This window comes from Aptenodytes forsteri, unplaced genomic scaffold, assembly GCF_000699145.1.
Source record: "Aptenodytes forsteri isolate BGI_AS27 unplaced genomic scaffold, ASM69914v1 Scaffold563, whole genome shotgun sequence".
NCBI lineage: Eukaryota > Metazoa > Chordata > Aves > Sphenisciformes > Spheniscidae > Aptenodytes > Aptenodytes forsteri.
Window position 1 is genome coordinate 172,252 of NW_008795318.1, and position 14,752 is coordinate 187,003.

The following is a 14,752-nucleotide window of genomic DNA, read 5'->3' on the forward strand; positions in this document are numbered from 1 at the left end:
CAGGGATAACAGATACGGAGCTGGCATTTAGTGAATTAAGTGACACTGAGAAAGATGCAGCTTGTTCTCCCTGAGCCAAGCAGCTCTGCAGGCCCAAGAGGAGTGAAGGCATCGTTCAGCCTAGTTGGCAAAGGTGAGCAGACCCACTCTGCAAGCAGGAGTGGCCTGGTACTGCTGTGTTGCAGAAGAGCAGCCCTGTGTTTCCCCAGTGAGCTGCTGGCTCCCTATCCCATGCAACCCTGCCAGCAGCATGGAATCTAAACATCCACTCTCCAGCTGTAGGAACAGGGTCCAGGCTTCTGAACACCCTCAGCTGCCCCCCCTCCAGCATACTCAATCGGTGCTCAGAGGCTAGCTGTACCCCTGCTTTGCTCTCCTACCAGACCCACAGCAGGGAGAAGGGTATTGCTTAGAGACATGCAGTAGTGTGCATGCTCTCTGGTTATGCTGAAATATAAGGAAGACAAAGTGGAGCAGCAGGGCAGAGCTTGGGGAGTCCCAGCCAGCTCCCTGCCTGCCAGGGAAGGACCAGCAGCCATTTGTTAGTCTCGGGTACCAAAGGGGAAGTAACAGCTGTATATTGTAGTGTTAATATTGGGAGCAAAAACAGTGCCAGGATTTACCAGCTTTAGTCAGTTTTTAGAACTAGGAAGGGAGTCAACATCTCAATGAGCTGCAACTATTCAGGTAGCCAAGCCTGTATGCTCCTGTGTGGCCCTCGACTGTCAGCCCACAATGGCACCAGCATTCCCAGTACAGCTCGGGTCTGTTCAGGTCTCAAGAGCATGTGTGCCACATTGGGGCAAATTCTGGTTTGCAGCAGCCCTCAGGGGAAGGTTTCCCCCAGTCAAATGAAGAAGAGACCTCCATAAAAACAGGGAACAGATGTGAGGGCAGCAGCATGGAGGGGAGAGACTTCTAAACACATGAGGGGGCGGGGGGGGGGGGGGCCGGGCCCCGGCGGCGGCCCAGCCACACCTGGTCAGGTCCTGTGCCTTGGAGAGCAAGTACCAGATGCAGCACAATCCCAGGACTGGAGAAGGAGCCGTCCACCAGCTCCATGCTAGTCACAACTGCAAGATGCAGACATCCTGCCTGGAAAGATGTCCCCCTCCCTCCACGGCAGGATAGGCAGGTCTCAGGTTTTATTTCTAGCTATGGCCCTCTCAAGCAGGCATTTTACTGAAGCAGAACAGCAATTCGAATCACAAAAATGAGGACAGTTATAAATCTCTCTGGGGGTTGTTAAAGCAGATGAGAGCTGGTTCAATAGGGCTGGAGGAAGCTGAGCCATGCTGACTCCCTGCAGGCAGGCAGAACTGCCCTCTGCACCAGATCACCAGGGTCAAATGCAGACAGCTTTTCTTAAAGCCCTGTCTCATCCCTCTTTTGAAGCACTCAACAGCCGGCATATGGCTACAGCAACAACGCTAGAGGGCAGGCCTGGCACAACCTGGCCATCGCAGGGGCTTTCCCAGCACCCTGCCAGAGACCCTTCCCAGTGTACCCTTGGGAAAGTGAGCTCCAGTCCTCACCTGGCACCCAGCACTCCTGGAGCTGCAAGAGAGTTGGCTCCTTTGCCCCAGGACACAGGGACAGGGAGGTGGGTGAGGGCATGCACAGGCATGCACACACACATCAGGTGAGCATGCAGAGATGGAAAAACAAAATGACTTTCAATAGAGATCTCTTGCTTCAGCAGCCCTATGTCTCCCCTGCTGGGCCCAGATTCTCCTGCCAGGTCTAGGAAACCCATCTGCTCACACAGGGGGAAGGAGTCACTTCATTTCAGCATCACCATGATACTACCAAAAACTTCTAGTAACAAATAAATAAAGGAAGAGCAGCCTGAACAGCCACTAGAGCTTGTAGGCTCCCTTGAGAGTACCCTAGCAGGCTAGGGAGGGACTGCATACCTGCTGGGGGATCCGGATAGCAGTGCCCTGCCTGAGGCCCCCAGGAAGGTGCTGATGTAGTTTTGCAAGGAGGCTGTCTGGTTTGCATGTGTGAGGGAAAAATCCCTGATCCTTTGGTGCAGCCACTCCCAGTGCAGGATGCGGCTATGTGGCCTTGGCTCCAGGGAACTCAAGCTGGGAGTGTTTAAAATGGTGAATTCATCCCCAGCTTTGTTTCAAACTGCAACTTCTGCCTCTTTTGGTAACGGACCCGGACCCTGGAGAAGGCAGAAGAAAGGAGTCAGCATGTGGAGGGGTGAAAGGCAAGCAAGGCTGCCCCATGGTGATTCCTGAGCTGCACAGCCCCAAGAAGCAGGGAAGACCCTGGCCTGGGCCCTGTGGTACCCTGGGAGGGGAATCAAATCCAGAGAGCAACCCATGGTCTCAGTCCTACCCCATCCAGTCAAGTCCCATCTCCAGAGTCACCAGACACAGCAGAGAAAGGTCCCGAAATCCTTCCCAGGAACAGAGACAGCAGCTCTGTCCCCATCAGGGTTCCCTGTAATCCCCGCTGCTTTTCCTCACCAACCCATTTCCTGAATCAATGCTTATTAGCGTTAACTCCCAGCTCCAGCTGCTCCCTGTGCTAGGAAGAACAGCCAGTCACTTTGCCTGTTACTAATTCTTGGCTTCAGCCACTTCCCGTGAAAATGAGTCCCACAGTCCAGGCACTGTGTGAAGACGTATTTCCTCTGCTGTGATTCAATGCCTCTCTGTCCTCATGGGACAAGATGGAGAGAACAGCCCTCTCCAATTCCATACTGGTATTTTATAGACCTTGGCTGTCTCCCTCCCACTGGTTTGAGATAAGGAAATTTTGGTCTCCCTTCCTGCTCCCAATCACTGCCACTGCCCTTCCCTGACCCTCTTTCCTCCCCTGCGCTTCCTCTCTGAGAGGTGGAACATGAGCTTGCACACAATAGCCAGGTGATTTACACAATGCAATCATCTTTTCCTTTTTATTCCCCCACCCCACTGTGCATAATTTTTCTCAAGGCCAGGCTGGAGTGAGGCTCCAGCCCTTTCTCCCCACCTTCCCTACTACCCCCATACCTGATTTCATGCAGCTTGACAATCTCATTGATGATAACCACAAGGACCAAGGAAAGAAAACCCAGAAGCCATGAGACAGGGGAGATGGAAACGTGGTTAAAGGTCAATGAAGAATTGAGGTTTTCCCAGAGTTTCAGGTCCAGCACAGTCTGTGCCACTTGCCCCAGCAATCTAAGATCATAAACAGACAAAGCAAATCTCAGCAGAGCTAACAAGCTTCCCAGGATCTGCAGATCAGGGTTCAGGCCCAGGTGTAACACTCCTGAGTTCACAACAGAGACCCTTCACCAATTCAACAGTGAGGAACAATTGCCACATACTATCATTTTCCTCAGCACCAGCAAACTGGTGCTGGAGCAGGTCTAGAGCCCTCCTTCCTCCAGCGTTCTGGAGTGCCTCATCAGGGCCTGGGGATACTCACACAACAGCCACAGTGAGCGTCCACCACCGGTTGGAGAGGGGGCTCTTCTTCCACAATGGCTTGGTGCGATGGACATGGGTGATGGATATGAACACTATGGGGACAAATGGAAGAGGGGGTTATTTAGCATCACACAGAGATAAAACACTTTACAATATACACAAACAGCTATTACTCCAAAAGGCACATGGGGTTTATGTTCCTGAAACCAACCTTTCATTCAAGGTCCTTTCAGACCAGACTCCCCACAGCAATTCCAAGTCCCCAAATATGCAGGGCGGTGGGGAGTGCAGTAGTAGTACTGCACAGGATTACTCACTGTGGGGATGCCAAGGTTGGTTCGCAGCCTGGCATGCTAAAGCAGATCAGGCAAAGGACCAGAACTAGGGAACGGGGCGCAGTGGGGGTGCCCTTGTCTCTGGGTCACTGCAGGCCTGCACCAGTGGAAAGCTCCAGCCTAGAGAAAGATATTTAGCCAGAGACCCAGAGCTGTCTGCACAGGACAGAGCATTTGCTTAGCTTTTGCTTGGGCTCTTCAGAACAGCATTTCCCACCTGCCAGGCAGAGCATCCCTGCCTAGCCTCAGTGATCTGAAGGACAAAAAACAGTAATGCACACTACCTCTCTCCAAAGCAGGGCTGCCTCTCAAATCAGGAAGCGTTTCTGTTGGCCTGGACACCCCACACATCTCAACATGCAATGCTCTGCCTGGCACCAAGGCACAGCACCACATGACATGGTGGAAAGGGAGCAGAGACCCTTTAAGGTCATCAGAGAGCAGCTGGACCTACTCTGCCAGGCAATCATGCGCAGGTGATGAGGGTCAGCCAGGGGCTGGCTCCCCGCCCCTCCAGAGGGTTTAAAAAGGCTTCCAGCTCCAGGGTAGTCACAGCTGCACCAGTGCTGTTTTGGGGAAGGAAATGGGGTGCTTCACAAAATGGCAGCAGGCATATAAAGGACTTCTGAGGCAGGGAATATTTTTGGAGAGCTGCAGGATGCTGCTAGCTGATTTGCAAGAAGGCAAAGAGGGATGCTGCTCTTCTGGTGAGACTGGAAAGGAGTCAGCACTTCACCAGGCTGGTAGAAGGCAGAATCAGCTCTGAAGGTGCTGTCTTTAATCTGTTAGGGCAGTCTTTAGTAAGACAAGGGGCTTTATGCCTGTGCTGAGAGACCACTGCAGTGTCTGCTTCTACCAGGGAGTTTGTGCTCTGGCATAGGGAGCAAAGAAAGAGGCAAAGGATGCAAGTTTCCCCGCAGAGTGGGGAAGAGGGGTCTGGGAACAGGGACTTACCTGTGTGTAAAACAATCAGGCCAGCTGTGAGCTTCTGGGCTACAAGAAGAGCATTGGAAAATGTCCCAAACCAGTCAGGAGCACCATCAGCATTGCTAGTAAATGAGAGGACACAGGAAAGAAGTCAACAGTGGGGACTTACTGTCTGACCTGTTCCCACCAGGGCCACGTCCTCCTCTGATAGCTGAGAGAACTAAGTGTGAGCTTGGAGTCAGGCTGTCCTAGTACCAGGAGGCAACAGTGAGCAAGTACCCCAAAGATGCAATTGCCAAGGCTATAGGGAGAGCACCCAGCCCTCTGTATAGCCATTATAGCAGGATCATGCAAGAGTCTGAAGTTTGTTAGAGGGGAATCAGTCCTACCTGGGAAGGGCAAGAGCAACAGGCCCTGCAGGGTGAGGGGGGTGTGTGCCAGGCTCAGTTCCTCACCTGTGCAGCATGATGGAAGAGCACACTGTGAGATTGAGGCTGGTAGTGTTCACCTCTTTGCAGGACTCATGCAGTGTGAACCCGAAGCAGATGAGGCAGGAGCAGATGGTCAGGCTGAATTTCAGCAGGAAGCAGAACAGGAAGTAATGCTGAGTCTGTGAATAAGGGAGAGGCAGGAGGATGACGTGGGCATGTCATTGGCCCAACCTCCCCTGCACGAACCATCAGGGAATCAGTGGCTGCAAGAGACAAGCTGTAGTACAGATAAGATGCTGCACTGTGGATCTGCCCTGTGGGCATGCTGGCACTAAGGGATTCCCTTCCTGTCCACGCCAGGCTTTGAATAGCATGGCTCATACCATGGATCAATTTACCAAGGGAGCTGGGAAGGCACAGGGCCTCAGCAATGCATCAACACTGGGACAAAGTAGAAGAGAAAAATGTGTGAACAATTTTAATTTGATGGGTTACCTACCTTCTTAGGAATGGAAGTCAAGTTTTTTCCTGTTGCCATGGTCATGATGGAGCTGTGGGGAGGCTTGCCCAGGAGCGAAATGCTGGAGAAAGGTAAGTTAGTCTCTTGCTAACAAGTTCAGGCACCAGAACTATTGCTTTTTTGTCTGTGTCTAACATTTGAACCCAAATAACCTCCTCAGACTGCTTGGAGCATTGGCACTTATCTGGCCACTGCTGTAAGCATATACTGTAAAAGGTGTCATTCATGGCAGGTGCAGACAGGGAGAGAGGTGACCTCCAAATGTGTGATGGGGAAAAACCCACCCATGGTACCTTGGCCTCTGGCTGACACCCTAGGCTCTCCATCGCACTCCAGCCAGCGCAACAGTATCAGGATTAGAAATGATTTTCAGCTGGAGGTTCAAGCCACAAGATTCATAGCAGCTCTCAGACAGCAGGCAAGGGTAACACAGCAGTACACAAATGCTCCTGTCTGTGTTTCCAAGCACCTTGTCAAAGCAGGTGCTTGGAATAATCTTTGCAGCTGCCTTAGCATGCTGCGGGTGATGTCGGCTTTCTTTTAATCTGGACACAGTGAGGCTGGGGGACTGGTCTGTGCATCCTGTGGGTGGGAGGCAGAAGATTCCACCCTGTCTGATAGACTCACCTGAGCAGTGGGTAGCAGAAACAGGAGAGCCACACAATGTCTGTGGTACTGAGGATGGGGGGCAGCTGCACCAGGCAGGAGAGGAACTGGACAGGAACAATCCAGAGTGAATAGTGTGAGCAGTGCTAGGACAGTATTGTTATCCAAGATGCCACCGTCCTCCCACAAAGCACTAGGATGAGCTGGTAACTAGGCTGCCACTGCACAGCCTCTCCACATGTTCAGGGTTGCTGGGGCAGGTGCTGCAGGGGATGCTTTTCTCCAGGGAAAAAGGGGCTAGAAAGAAACCTCTGTAGGAGGGTCAGGGAGAAGGGTCAACGTAGGCTGAGATCACACGGTCTCATGACATGTCTGTAACTTCCCCAAACATGCTGTGTAAACCTGACTGAAGGCCACCTTCCTCTCTTGCAAGGCTGCCCCACAGCAGCCACCCATATCCATGCTAGCGCTCCCATCGTCTGAGCTAATGCTCAGCCAGGCCAGGACTCACCTGAATGACCACCAAGGTCAGCTGGCACTGCAGCAGGAAGAGGAAACACTTGCGGATCCCATATGTTGCATGCCTGGCCTGGAAGGAAGCACAAGCCCTCAGAGCCCTCACTGTGATGTGAGCAGTTACCAGCCAAGAGCAATTATTGGCAGGCAGGGGCAAAACCTGTGGTCTGCAGGGGAAGTGGGAAGGGAGAGGATCTGGACACATTGTAAGCAAAAGGGGAAGGTCTCCTGCCTAGGTGTAGCGGTTGTGACGGAAAGGCGGAATTTAGCCAAGGGGTAAGTTTGTTTAAACCTCCTGGCTTTTCTGGGATAACAATTCTCCCTAGCACTGCATTGTTGTCTGGCTGGGGATCTCTGCAAGTTTATACTTTATCCAGTTGAACAATATTCATGTCCTGTTGCCACAAGGCACCATTCCTAAACCATCTCCTACACCTTGGACCGGTAGGGCCAGGCAGGTAGTATTTCTGTTGTGCTTCCTGGACACAGGACAGGAGACACAAGCAAAGCTAATGCTGGCAGCTTACTGCAGGCAACTCAACAAGAATGCTCACATCAGCTCCTGGATTTGCTCTTTGTGAGCTGCAGGCAGAGGGGTGAGTACTAGAGAGGGGATATGCCTGGCTTACCTGCTCTATAAGCCTGATAATACTAGTACTCTCTTCTTGGCGGAAGGACATGGAGCAAGGCAGGCTGTTGAGTTGCCCTGAGAGCTGCAGCGGGGTGAGCTCATCAGAGACATGAGTCATGGTGGTGCTGGTGGCATAGCCAAAAGTCTCCCAGGAGCAGCGAGATGGATAGAGAGGGTCCAGTGCTATACTGCAAGGACAACACAGAAGGATTAGCAAAAGTCCTCATCCCAGAGGAGAAACTATGTTTCACTGCAGTCCAGCTTGTAAAGTCATGCTGTGCTGTGCCACGCCACCTCTATCTACCTCACTGGTACAGAAGTCCTGAGCTGTGACATGAATTTAGGATCAATCTCCCTAGACTTTCAGTTATTCCCAGAGAAATAAATAAGCATATTTGGGTTTGTGGCTCAAAGTCATCAAATTGGTTGATCCAGAGGGGCATTTCCACTCTTTCACCCAATGAGAAGCATCTGTAATGCCAGTTGGTACACAGTAGTTCAGCATGCAAGAGTAACAGCTTCCTTTCAAAGATGGAAATATCTGTGTGTGTCAAGGGATCTAGGTAATCATCCCACCCAATACCACCCAAATATTTCTTATGAAGACAAATGCAGCTAATAATGGACAGAACAATTGTGAGCATCACCCTGTACAATCCACAGGTCTGGTGTGACCCATGGCTGGGCACTCGCTAAGCTCAAGGCAAAGGCAGCTGGAGGAGTCTGGATCCTGCCCCACCTGATATCACTCTGCAGGAAGAGGCAACTATTCCGCAGGTTGGCAGAGCTTCCCAGACAGCAAGTCACCTCCCCATACTCCTGCATGATCTTGATCATCTCACACATGGCTGCAAAGGGACAGAAGGAGAAACACAGTGCATTATCTCATTATGCACACAAAGATGCAGTGTTTCACACACCCTTTCCAGTCTGGATAACAAGCAGTCATATCTTTTAAAATTACCCCAACTGATATTCATCAGTTATGTATAGTGAGATCCAAAGTCAAAGTACACAATTAGATAGCTAATTAATTGCAGTCCAAGTGCTCTGTATACCTGCCTCCTGCAGGAACTGAGCTGTGATTCACAGAACCGTGACACAGAGATTTGCATCTCTAGCACATCTCTCTCAGACCAGAGCTGTAGGTATAGCCTCAGTATATAATACAAGATGGCTTCAGCATCAAATGGTCTTGTTAGAAAACAGCAGAAATTAAATAAATCTAAATAATTCAAGCCTAAAATAAATACACAATTTTAAATTCTGCTCAGCAGCACATTGCTACTGTTCCAAGTCTAAAGGAACAGAGGGAATATAACAAACTGCTCCAAAACCAGTGCCATACTCAGCCATACTCAGAGCCAGCCCCTGTTCCTGCACTCCCACCACTACCTCTAGCCTTCATCAATCTTTTTATCAACATCCTCCTGGGGCCTCTAAATCAAAGCTGGTGTTTGATCCAATTTTTATTCTGTAGCCCTGTGCACAGTGCTCTGTGTGTATAGGAATTTTCTAGAATGCTCCAGGCAAAAAAAAAACCAAACCAAAACAAACCCACCATCTGCAGATTCCTGTGTAAACAACTTATCTAAATGACTGGTTCACCCAGATCTGCAGCTCAGCGAGGGGTTAGATGAAGTGGGGAACTGCCACTTCTGTCAAAAAGAGAGAGGAAATCTACTGGGCACTGAATGCTTAGGCAGACTGGGCTGTAACTGGTTCTCACTGGCACTGTAAACTGTGCCCAGAGGTACCTAAAATGCCGAATTATAATGATGCTTAGCACTTTTACTGTAGACTGGACAGGTATTAGCCAGCTGAGCACTCAGCCCCTTTCTTAGATAAAATAGTATCACTCAGAGAGATAAAGAAATTTTGTCCTTTCTGGTCTCTGCAATCAAAAACTCTGCAAAGCAGGAGGAGGTGTTAACAGCAACTGCCAGAGGAAAACACTTCTGGGAAGTGATTTCCAAGTTATATAAGGCAGCAAGGGTTGTGAGCAGAGATCAAAGTCTCCTAGCACACTGATAATGCTTATTTAATAAAAAAAGGCAGAAGCATTTTGGATGTTTGCTTTTGTGTCTCTTACGGATGCAAATTGAAAGGAGTGGTTCTTAGCCCAACTCTGTAGCTAGGGAACAGTTGCATTAAAACAAAGTTAACATCTGGCTTCCCACAGGTAGCAGTAGAGGGTCATTAATATCAAAATGCCCTTCTAGATTTCTGGACTGTATCCCCTTCCCTTCACCCATGTCCACACCCAGATGAGCCAGAGCAAATGGATGGGGAAGGTATTCATGGGCAATAGGAGGACAGACCCAGGCTCTGTGCCACTTACTCTCTGCGGTACAGTCTGTGAAGAGGGGCACCAGCAAAGGCACGTTGTCTATGTTCTGCAGGTGAGGTCTCACCTGGTGGATCCCCCGTGGGAGTTTGGCCTGAAAAAGAGAAAGAAGACACTAAGCAGAGGAGTGCACGTGTGTGTGAGGGAGAGGCATTTCAGAGGGAACTGCTAAAATGAGAATTATGATTCCCAGAATTATGCAACTTCAAGATCAGATACAAATTGATGTCCCAGCAGACAGAAGCTGGCTTTCCCAAGCCACTGTAAAAAGTCTTCTGCTAAAGTTCTACACTGACACACCAAGCTGTCTGTGCTCACCCTCATGGTTTGTAAGATCAGCATGATAAACCTGTGCTCAAGGATTTCTAAGAACTTGTTACCTGTGTGGAGAATCTAGTCAGAGACTATGTGCAGTCTCCCAGCAACTAGATCCGTTTCAATTGCAGCCATATCAACACACAGCAAGGGAAGGGTTCTTGCTTTCTAAAATCAGGTCTAATAGGTTTATTGTTTTTTTTTTTTAAATCTACATCTATCTCTGATATTCCTGTAACCTCTGCTGAGCACGTCTGAGTTCTTTATGAGGCATGAAGAGCTTTTCCCGCACTCTGACTACTGGGCAGCACCAGCCATGGCTCACAGTTGGAGAAGAGACAAAGTTTCTTCTGTCTGCATGGAATGTGGGGATGTTCCCACTCCCTGCCCGGCACACGGGAAGGGGACTCAGACAGACTGAGATGCGGCTCTCAAGGCTACGCCATGTATTGTCATCTCCATTCCTAAACTCCAAAGAAAAGACCTGTTCAGCAAAAGTGATTAACTGAGAGAATCCCAAACTTCCCAGGCTCTAGATACCAAGCTGGAAGAAGGTGGGGGAAATCAGGACTCCCAGCACAAACCTGTCAATCAATATCCTTTGAAGAGGAATTCCCTCTGGGAGTAATGAGGTGATACTGCTGACCGTGACAACAGCACAAGGTGTGTAGGGAAAGGGGGCCTCACCCTGTTACAGTCCTCCAGGAAGCTGGGGATATCGCTGTCTGTTGGCTGAAAACTGATGAGATCTGAGTGCCCTTCCTCTTCCATCAGCAGAAGCCCCTCCACATCATCTCGAGAAACTGGAGCAGAGAGAAGCAGCATAAACAATAAGCACAAACCTGCCTCTGCTACCCCTGTGCCACCCACATGGTATATTCACATGGTGCTGCAGACGCCAGGAAATGTGAGGCCTGATTTTCTAGGTTAGCAACACTTAGATCCCACTCAGTCATCTAAAATGCAGTATTTTTAGATGACTAATCTGCTCAGAGGTAGATACGTGCACCTAGTCTCTGCTCTTTTGAGACACAATAGTTTATCTGTTCCGCTCTCTTTCTTCTTCTAGGGGAAGAAGAGAGTAAAGAAATCCCACTTGAAGTAAGAAAAAAGAGTCATGCACAGGCAAGAGACCCTCAGTGGCTTGACCAGGGCCCCAGCAAGAACCAAAAGCACTAATGAGCAGTTGTAAAATCATGGCAGCTGGTGCACAGAAGGATGTTTGTTTCCAACAACTGCAGTACTGACTGGGTAGAAAGGCTATAAATGTAAGGCGCTCTTGCTCACACACACACACCTCAGGCCCATCCAGTTTTGTGCTCAAAGATCTGAAGGATCAGGTATCTGGTGAGGACACAGGAACCTATGAATGGGTTTAAAAGAACCATCCAGGAAACACGTGGCATTCAAAGTGGCTTAGGTGCAGTTCTCTCACCCTGATGTAGATCATCGTGCAAAGAGCCAGCATGACTGGGGCTAGAGGGAGGGATCTCTGAGCCAGGCACATCACCATTAGGCGTTAAAGATATGTGGCAATTCCAGCCAGTCTCAAGACCCATCTTCTCAGCAAACACCTGTAGGTGAGCAGACAAAAGATTTTAGTGTAGCTGTCCAGGCTGGAGTATTGCAGATCAATGCCATATTGGAGCGTAGGTACCTTTTGGACCCATTAGCTAGCTGAATCAGATTAACCTTTTTTGAGACAAATGAAAATGTATGTCCTAAAGATCATAGAATCATTGAGGTTGGAAAAGACCTCTAAGATCATCGAGTCCAACCGTCAACCGGCATGAAGAGCTTTTCCCGCACTCTGACTACTGGGCAGCACCAGCCATGGCTCACAGTTGGAGAAGAGACAAAGTTTCTTCTGTCTGCATGGAATGTGGGGATGTTCCCACTCCCTGCCCGGCACACGGGAAGGGGACTCAGACAGACTGAGATGCGGCTCTCAAGGCTACGCCATGTATTGTCATCTCCATTCCTAAACTCCAAAGAAAAGACCTGTTCAGCAAAAGTGATTAACTGAGAGAATCCCAAACTTCCCAGGCTCTAGATACCAAGCTGGAAGAAGGTGGGGGAAATCAGGACTCCCAGCACAAACCTGTCAATCAATATCCTTTGAAGAGGAATTCCCTCTGGGAGTAATGAGGTGATACTGCTGACCGTGACAACAGCACAAGGTGTGTAGGGAAAGGGGGCCTCACCCTGTTACAGTCCTCCAGGAAGCTGGGGATATCGCTGTCTGTTGGCTGAAAACTGATGAGATCTGAGTGCCCTTCCTCTTCCATCAGCAGAAGCCCCTCCACATCATCTCGAGAAACTGGAGCAGAGAGAAGCAGCATAAACAATAAGCACAAACCTGCCTCTGCTACCCCTGTGCCACCCACATGGTATATTCACATGGTGCTGCAGACGCCAGGAAATGTGAGGCCTGATTTTCTAGGTTAGCAACACTTAGATCCCACTCAGTCATCTAAAATGCAGTATTTTTAGATGACTAATCTGCTCAGAGGTAGATACGTGCACCTAGTCTCTGCTCTTTTGAGACACAATAGTTTATCTGTTCCGCTCTCTTTCTTCTTCTAGGGGAAGAAGAGAGTAAAGAAATCCCACTTGAAGTAAGAAAAAAGAGTCATGCACAGGCAAGAGACCCTCAGTGGCTTGACCAGGGCCCCAGCAAGAACCAAAAGCACTAATGAGCAGTTGTAAAATCATGGCAGCTGGTGCACAGAAGGATGTTTGTTTCCAACAACTGCAGTACTGACTGGGTAGAAAGGCTATAAATGTAAGGCGCTCTTGCTCACACACACACACCTCAGGCCCATCCAGTTTTGTGCTCAAAGATCTGAAGGATCAGGTATCTGGTGAGGACACAGGAACCTATGAATGGGTTTAAAAGAACCATCCAGGAAACACGTGGCATTCAAAGTGGCTTAGGTGCAGTTCTCTCACCCTGATGTAGATCATCGTGCAAAGAGCCAGCATGACTGGGGCTAGAGGGAGGGATCTCTGAGCCAGGCACATCACCATTAGGCGTTAAAGATATGTGGCAATTCCAGCCAGTCTCAAGACCCATCTTCTCAGCAAACACCTGTAGGTGAGCAGACAAAAGATTTTAGTGTAGCTGTCCAGGCTGGAGTATTGCAGATCAATGCCATATTGGAGCGTAGGTACCTTTTGGACCCATTAGCTAGCTGAATCAGATTAACCTTAGATTGCACTGGAGCTAAACTGTCCAGTTAAACAACCAGGGGACATGCAAGTTCAGGGAGTTCAGCAAAGACAGTTTACCTTGCTTTTGAGCTCATCTTCCAGGGAGAAGTAGACAAAACGAATGCAGGCATTGACCAATCCATCAATGAGGCGGACAATGTCAAGACGGGCCTGATACTGAGATGAGACCATTCCCATGAAGATCTGTCCGCTCAGAGCCTGGATACAGTCTTCCTTCTCCATCACTTCCCCAATCCCTTCTTCAGGCATGCAAACAACACGCAATCACATTGAGACACAAGGGGCCACATGTGCATCAGACAACAGCACACATGGTGGGAGAGGCCACCAAGATAACACCCAAGGACGTAGTACCCAGATACACAGAAATATGCAGATATACACACACACATATACAGGAGGAAAGATGAAAAGACATCCATTTGTCCCAGCATACCCCATCACAGAAGCAGTTTCAGGACATCGCCACATATGCGACCAAGAATACAAGCGTGAAACAGCGAGCATGGAAAGGAAAAAGACAAAACAGAAGACAGGGATCAGTCACAAGGAACTGGGGCAGAAAGGTAAAGGGCATATGCTGCATAATGTTCACATGTGCATTTTAAACACATCATACTGTGCTTAAACAACATGTTGAGCCTGGCTGAGGCAGAGTGGCATCAGAGTATGAGAGGCTGATGCAAAGGAACTGGATCATGTTCCCTCCAGTGACATTGCAGACACTCCCAAAAAGCCTGCAAAGGCTCTTTGACAGGGTTCCTTCACCATCACCAGATCAGCCTGTGGTGAATGGGAGCTGCAGTAGCATGAGGAACAAAATAATAAAACACTTCACACAGTTACAAAGCTTGCCACAGGTGGGACTGAAAAGTGTTTTGAAAACACTCAGTCACAACTGCCTCCCAGCTGTTGGAAACCCTATTATTCACATTTTACAGAATGGGAGACCAAGACAGAAAGAGATTAAGACTGGTTTTCTAAAAAAGCCTCCTGGAGGCTATGTAATGGTATGTGCTTGTTTCTCAGTTTCCATTGCTGTTCTGGAGGAGAGGTACAATTCGCTTAGTGGCAATCAGTTCCTTCAGCACAGCAACAAAATCCATCAAGGGAGAATAGTCGCATACCACCATACATTAATTCTTTTCAAAAACCCAACATATGTGATTTCCATAAAATTAGACAAACAGCAAACCAAGTACCGAAATACCCAGAAGTCTTGACTCTCAGCTGCCTGCTTTAAGAAACAGACTTCCCACAAGCGGAGGAATTTTTCTGCAAGCTTCAATAACTTAACTAGAAACATACCCACCAGCTGCTACATCATTACTTCCTCTGGAAATGCATCTACTTCAGAAACCCTTAGTTCTCAGTTTCCATCTGCTACTCTGAATAACAATGTTCTTACAGCTCTAGACTGATCAGAAAGCAAGCACCTGGCCCACCAGCAGACCTTATT

The 14,752-nt window shown here is 49.0% G+C and overlaps 1 protein-coding gene across 1 annotated transcript in view; it reads right to left on the reverse strand.

Moving 5' to 3' along the window:
- Positions 1 to 993: 993 nt before the first annotated feature.
- Positions 994 to 14,752, reverse strand: part of TMEM94 (transmembrane protein 94) — a 45,947-nt gene continuing 32,188 nt past the window's right edge. The window contains exons 18-31 of the mRNA XM_009279641.2: positions 13,351 to 13,532; positions 13,012 to 13,150; positions 12,264 to 12,379; positions 9,739 to 9,838; positions 8,137 to 8,245; positions 7,396 to 7,585; positions 6,762 to 6,839; positions 6,272 to 6,357; positions 5,624 to 5,705; positions 5,149 to 5,303; positions 4,721 to 4,815; positions 3,430 to 3,523; positions 3,009 to 3,179; positions 994 to 2,173 (exon numbers count right to left, since the gene is read on the reverse strand). Coding sequence (XP_009277916.1) covers positions 2,101 to 2,173; positions 3,009 to 3,179; positions 3,430 to 3,523; positions 4,721 to 4,815; positions 5,149 to 5,303; positions 5,624 to 5,705; positions 6,272 to 6,357; positions 6,762 to 6,839; positions 7,396 to 7,585; positions 8,137 to 8,245; positions 9,739 to 9,838; positions 12,264 to 12,379; positions 13,012 to 13,150; positions 13,351 to 13,532 — 1,670 coding nt within the window. The 3' untranslated portion in view covers positions 994 to 2,100. The remainder of the gene's footprint in view (positions 2,174 to 3,008; positions 3,180 to 3,429; positions 3,524 to 4,720; positions 4,816 to 5,148; positions 5,304 to 5,623; positions 5,706 to 6,271; positions 6,358 to 6,761; positions 6,840 to 7,395; positions 7,586 to 8,136; positions 8,246 to 9,738; positions 9,839 to 12,263; positions 12,380 to 13,011; positions 13,151 to 13,350; positions 13,533 to 14,752) is intronic.